This window comes from Gallinula chloropus, assembly GCF_964237585.1.
Source record: "Gallinula chloropus genome assembly, chromosome: 1".
NCBI classification, from domain to species: domain Eukaryota; kingdom Metazoa; phylum Chordata; class Aves; order Gruiformes; family Rallidae; genus Gallinula; species Gallinula chloropus.
Window position 1 is genome coordinate 92,587,705 of NC_140085.1, and position 6,347 is coordinate 92,594,051.

At 42.4% G+C, this 6,347-nt stretch overlaps 1 protein-coding gene across 1 annotated transcript in view; it reads right to left on the bottom strand.

Annotated features, from left to right (window-relative positions):
* Nucleotides 1-5,766, bottom strand: part of CMSS1 (cms1 ribosomal small subunit homolog) — a gene marked incomplete at its 5' end in the record, with an annotated part of 31,278 nt that extends 25,512 nt beyond the window's left edge. Inside the window, one exon of the mRNA XM_084261724.1 lies at nt 5,670-5,766. Coding sequence (XP_084117850.1) covers nt 5,670-5,766 — 97 coding nt within the window. The remainder of the gene's footprint in view (nt 1-5,669) is intronic.
* Nucleotides 5,767-6,347: the final 581 nt, after the last annotated feature.

Genomic DNA, 6,347 nt, shown 5'->3' on the forward strand with positions numbered 1-6,347 from the left:
TAAAAGTGATGACGACAGTAGTTTAACATACAAAGTAACTCTGCAAGGCAGCAGGAAAGGTGAAGCTTGGGTGGGTCCTGCCACACGGCTCACCAGTATCCAAAGGAACAGAGGAGGTATTTTCCATGAAAGAGCTGTGACTGGGGGGCTGATTAACTAAGAAAATAACATATAATTTTTATATACTTTTTAACATTTTAACGCACTTTAAGCTCAACTACTTCCCTGACAAAAGGGAAAGCTGCCAGGGTGGCAGCAGGAGAAGCAGGCATGGAAGCCAGTACTGCAGAGTGGCAATGGACAAGCAGCAGTTCAAAGCCTCACCTGGAGAGATCCCAAATACTCAGCTCTGTGTCCACTGGCACCGCTAACTTCAAAAGGAGAATCTCTTTCATGTCTGTGGGGACAATCCTCTCTAAGTCCTGTTGAGAGGGAGCTAATAATAGCTCAGATACCCTGGAGCCCAAGGTGTAAAGCCACCTGGCCAAACAGCTCTTTCGGGGACCTCCAGAATAGCCACATGGAACGGCTAAGAATGTGAATCTTTATTAATATGGTTCTTCAGACCAGTTGCTGGCTACTTACCACGAAACTGCTAGTAAAAGAGATTTAGAATCTAGAAATTGCTAGTAAATGAGTTAAAATGTCAGTTACAAAGGTAACCTGGCCTCCAGGAAGATCATCTAAAATAATCTAAACTATTGCATCAAAAATAGCTACAACAGTGTCAGTACCCTGTCCATTTCTTAAAGTGCACTGACCAAATTAGAAAGACACCCTCAGAAAGACAAATAATTCTCCCCATCACAGGGACACAGCATTTGCACAGGTATAACTGAGAAATCTAGATGTCAGATTACAGGGGAATAAAATAAAATAAAATCATCCCCTCACCTCCTTGAATAAGGATTAGCCAAATCATTTTAAACGGCATGGTAAAACAAGATTTAGTCTTAGAAATCAGTAATAGAACACATATACTGTCAGGAAATGAAAAATGAGTATTTAATTGCATCAGAAGACATAATGTTACAGCTCAGTAAAACTCTTTGATGAATGGAAGAATGACAATAAGGCTCAGCACAAGTGCTGCTTCAAAAATTTATGATTTTTTTTAAATTTTATTTTTTGCAACTCCAGTTTTCCAGTTTTAAGACACTGATGAAGTTTTCATACTTTTCTGATCAGTATCATGAACCAAATGAAGTGCCTTCACTCTAAGGCCTGAAAATACTCAGCTATTTTGACCATTTGGAACTAGAGAGAAAAAACTGTGAGTTAACTGGGATCTGATACTGTTACTAGGAGGTTAAGAAGTCACACTTGAAGCTCTGTTGCAGGTGACTACCAGTTAGTTCCCATCCCTTTGTCGGCTTTCCCTGTCAGCCCGTCCCAAAACAACCGGAGCTGCCTCCCTGCCTGGGTAGATAATCTCTATGGTAATAACACGTGGTACCAGTGCTCCATCATCCCAAACCAGCAACAGTCCCCAGGGATCTGGGTACTGTTTTCCCCTCCCACCTCAATGAATTAAGGACTGAACAGAAACAGAGACACAGTCCTACCAAAGAATCAAATGCACCTTAATTTTGTCCCATCAGGTAACATTCAGATGGCACAAACCCCCGCCCATCCAGACTGAGCCTGAACTAAGCCAGAATTTCTTGCAAACAGTCTGTAGGAATCCCCTGGGACAGTTTCTTGAGTACTGGCAATAGCTTGTACTGCAAAGACAACACTCGTAGAAAAATATGAACTCCTTCCCTGAGCAGTTCATCTGCCACAAGCAGCATTTTTTTCCTGATTTACCTGGTGGCAGGATATTCAGATTAGGTTCCTCTTTCTTACACTGAATGGCATTTAAATTACAATCACTACCTATTCAAGCAAAAAAAGAGCAGGTCTTAATGCAATAATATCAAATTAATTTTCGCTATTATCTGATACGACGGAAAAATTTTAGCCCAGGGGTGCAACTATCTGCCTTGCTCTAAGAACCACCTCTCCTTTCTCCCTTATTTTTAACACTTTCTCTTTTGTATTCAAAACAGGTGCTTCCAAACTAATTTTTGACACATCTTGACCTGCTCACTAGGAGTGAACCAAAACACAAAATAAAGGGCATATCAGAGAGTGAGACCAGAGGAAATCCTCTGTTGTACACTTGTAAGCACAGAAGAATGAACTTTGCACAATTAAGGTTAGGCCCAGCTTGAATATACCTCAGGCCTATTCATAATTTGACTTTTTCAATTTTATATATTGCCTAATAAGACAGAAACATGTTAGAAAAAAATTTCACAGAAAGTGACTGATCAGGTGTAAAAGTATTAGGCCACCCTCCTCCTAATGAAACCCCCTTCCTTTTCTGCAAGGCAAGGGTTGGATTTTACATCCTAGCACTGCCTTGAACAAGGAGTAACAGCATCACCGAGGGAAGAAGGGAGAACTCAATATTCATTTAGTCACTGTAGTTTTAAAACCCATGGCAAGCAAAGGGCAAACAGAAAGACATGTTAGGAATATGACAGGCCCTTTTATTGTATGTCATCCAACTTAATTTCTTCATGACGGGCCTGCCAAACAAGAGCAACCAGAGCTGGAAGATACAGTGATACATCAGCAGAATGCAAATCAGATCTGTTGTCTGTTCTACTACCCTTCATCAATGACACCGTGAGTGTGTCAGATGACATTCACAAGTCCCTGCAGTCTCCTCATTACTTTTTCTTCTGCTCCCTCAAAAACTATCCTTTATAGTGAAACCTCCAATGATCTCCTTAAATCTCCAAATTCAGCTTAAAAGCGTATTCCTAGAGAGACAGGGAAGTGGAAGACTGCTCTGTTTGTTTGTAAGTGGCATTGGTTTTGGCTGTTTACAAATCTACTAGATGAACATTTACAAAATGTAATACTTTTTACAAAGAGTTTCTCCTCTTTGGACAGATGCCGTGCATTAAAGAACCCACAGTCACTTTAGAAACCATTGAAAAGGATGCCAATAATACCGTGCAACTGTTTATAATAGTAAAAGGACACTCCATTCAACTCTGAAAAGCAGGGGAATGAAGCAAGCCAGAATGCAGATGACCGTGTTGAAAATTGGATGAGACATGCTGGTTCAGATCTCTCAGCTTCTAAAATGCTCCTTAATCAAGTACAAGTGCCTAGGAATTCGGGTTGAATCAAAAGAAAAAAAATCAGTTCGCAAATACTGGTTATGGAATGTACAACTGTATGAGGGGGAACCCCACAAGGCTGGCTTAAAATAACTATGAATCCCAACAGAGGCACCTGGGAGAGGAAACCACCAGGGGCCTGGAAACCCAAGTCATTCCAGAGGAAATGCTACCATGGTAGGCTGTGTAGTCAAAGAGAAAAACTACTAAAAAAGAAGCAGAAAGACCATCCAGCATTTTAGGGCAAACACAAGTTAGGAGCCTAGGAAAGGTTAGGGCCTGATTCCCTACTACATTTTCCATTTGGTGGTGTAGAAACTCATGTAAAAGCCAACCTAAAGAAAACTTGAGTGTGTACAGCTGTCAAACAAAATACTGTTCACCCCTCTTGAAGAACTACCACAATCACTCATAAAGCCATTTCCTCTCCTTTCAGAAAGTTCGCATTACTGGGGTCGGTCAAGCAACATTTACAGCCATTGAAACACAAAGAGCACTGCTCTATAAAAGTCTCCCCCCAAATTAACATTCCTGCCCCAAAGCCACCCAGGACATTATTTGTATTAGCAAGAAGTCATCCCTTCTCCCAAACCGTCATAGAGAAGAAGCGCATCTCACAGCTCCTGGCAAAGCCTGACTATTCCCGTGCTTTAGGACCCACGAGCACCGTGATTCTCTCTTTTCCAAAGTACTACCCATCTGTCATGTATGGAAACAGCTCCAGGTGTTTGTTGCAGAAAGCTAAGAGCACCAATTCATGCTGCACATATTCCCTCCCCCCCCCCCCCCCCCCCCTTTACCCCTCAACTCATTCATGCTCTGGATGAGAGGATCTGTGGGGTTTGCACTATCCCAGCACTGGCAAGAAGGGCTGACAAGCAGCAGTGGCACTGCGTGGCTGGAACTGGCTGGCATGGTCTGGATTTCATCAGGGAACCCCCCTGGAGCAAAAATAACACGATGCTATCGGTGTTTAATGATGTTGGTATCATGTACATTCATAATTTCACTACTTAAACAGTGCTAGGATGTCACTCAACATCTGTCTATCTGGAGGCATTTGTTTATCTTATTCCTTTCTCGGGTCCTCTCCTCAAACACCAGCATCCTTCACTTGTTGAAATATTCACTCCTAATAAAATTTTATTCTTGACAATGGTGAAAAAACAGGCAAACTGGGAAGAAAGAGGAACTTGGATAAATCCATAAAACTACTTAATGGGTGGGCTCTAGTCTAGGTCTGACCATGAGCAAGTTTTGCCCAGGAACGTAGTACAGTTCCAGATGCGATGTCTCCGTTGACACTGCCAGCAGTTCAGATTTTCTACTGTTCTCTCACTATCTTGGGAAGCAGCTGTGGCTCACAGCTGTGGTGCTTATTGCGAAGGTACCACACAGAGTCTGGCTGACCCTGTGGACTTCAAGCCGATAAATCACGATAAAATTACACAGCGGAACTTGCAAAAAAGCAGGAGGCTTCAATTAAAAAAAAAAAAATAAAATAGCATGCCTTGCAAAAACATAATAGCCCAAATTACTGTACACAGACACACATTGCTACTTTACTAACCACTGACATCACTCACATCTTTTTGGCTCACGCATATTTTGCAGAGGCACACATCTACAGTGTCAGGCTGTCACAGCCTTGGCGTTTCCTTGGGTTTTCTCCGCATCCTGAAAATTACAGACACGCACATAACGTAGCAAACACTTCGCTATACGTCACCACCAGCAAATATACCCCACTGAAGAGCAATACTGCAAACAAGCCTTTATCCCAACTCTCCTGCGTGTCGTAGCACAGAACGTGAGGAGACATTTTGAGTTGATCAGATTTCTGCAGCTTTTTTTATTCTGAAGCAGTATCAGGTCCCTGTCTGACAGAGTATCAGGTTGGCTCATACCAAGTTAAAGTCCTTCAAGTTAAGAACAAAATACCCTGACATGTCGCCACACAGAGTTAGAGCGGCAAAACTCCCCGGATTATAAAACATCTGTTGAAAAGCAGTTCCCTACCTACGGCCCAAGGGTTATGTATGTTTCTGCACCTCTTACTCTCCCACTCCTTCCTCCACATACACTACACGTTCCTCTGCAGTTGGGTCTCCGATATTGCAGGTTGTGGTGCCCTTTCAAGCTACCCTGGCATCTCAAATTGATATGGTATCACTATATAAGTTTGTGCATTTAACTGATTTTCCCAAAAAGCCTTACTGTGAGAGCAAGCGGTAGGAAGGGTAATTTCTCATAGACAGAAGCTTTTAAGGAAATACTACACACTCTGCCGCGCTAAGGCTTTTGAGAGGAGGAGAGGTGACAGGCTTTTCATCTCTGCCAGTGCTCTCTATTTAAGAACAGCAATTACAAAGCAATCTCTCATCTGTACAGGTCTTTTGTGAACTGGCAAGCGGCTCGTGTGTCTAACCGATCAAATAAAGCACATTCTGACTCGATCAGTTGCTACGGCCGTAAAAATAGAGCTCATACCTACGTTCAGTTGCTGCAAGCAGATGGTTGATTGCTTTTTTGTCCTTTTGCATTGCAGCCCTGTTCTCTTAGATCCTCTCTTTGTAGAGAGTGACATGCTGGGAGGTCAGTTTTCTGACAAGGTCATCTGCCTCCAGAGTATGAAGAGAACTGCACGGAAAGTGGGTTGGGCTATATTTAGAGTTTGGTCCAACTCCGTGCCAAGGTCCCCCCGCTGTCTCTCTCTTGCAGCACCGTCTCAGGTCTATTCTTGCAGATTCTCAGCCCACAGAACACATGAAGAGAGGAAAGTCGCTCTTGAGCTACTACTGGATCGAGGTTTCTGCGATTCGCTAGAAACAGGGGGATCAGGAGCTCAGATGAGGACTCCTTAAATCCCTCACTCTTCTAGTATTTATTTGTCTTTATTCAAGTGGATTTCCCATTTTCAAGCGAGTAAGGAGAGGAAACTGCCTGGGATACAGCAAAAAATAGCCTCTCGAGCTAAGGTAAGCTTGCCTCTTTCTGTATTGTCATCTTAATTAGAGAACAATTGATGATGAATCACTTGGATCAGATAAGCTTTTTTCTGCTAGACCAGTTCTGCATGTCAGCATTAAGAGATTTTTTGGATAATGAAATTCTCAATTTCAAAGCATCATTTTTCATTATCACTTTCTCAAGGAAATGGGAAAATAA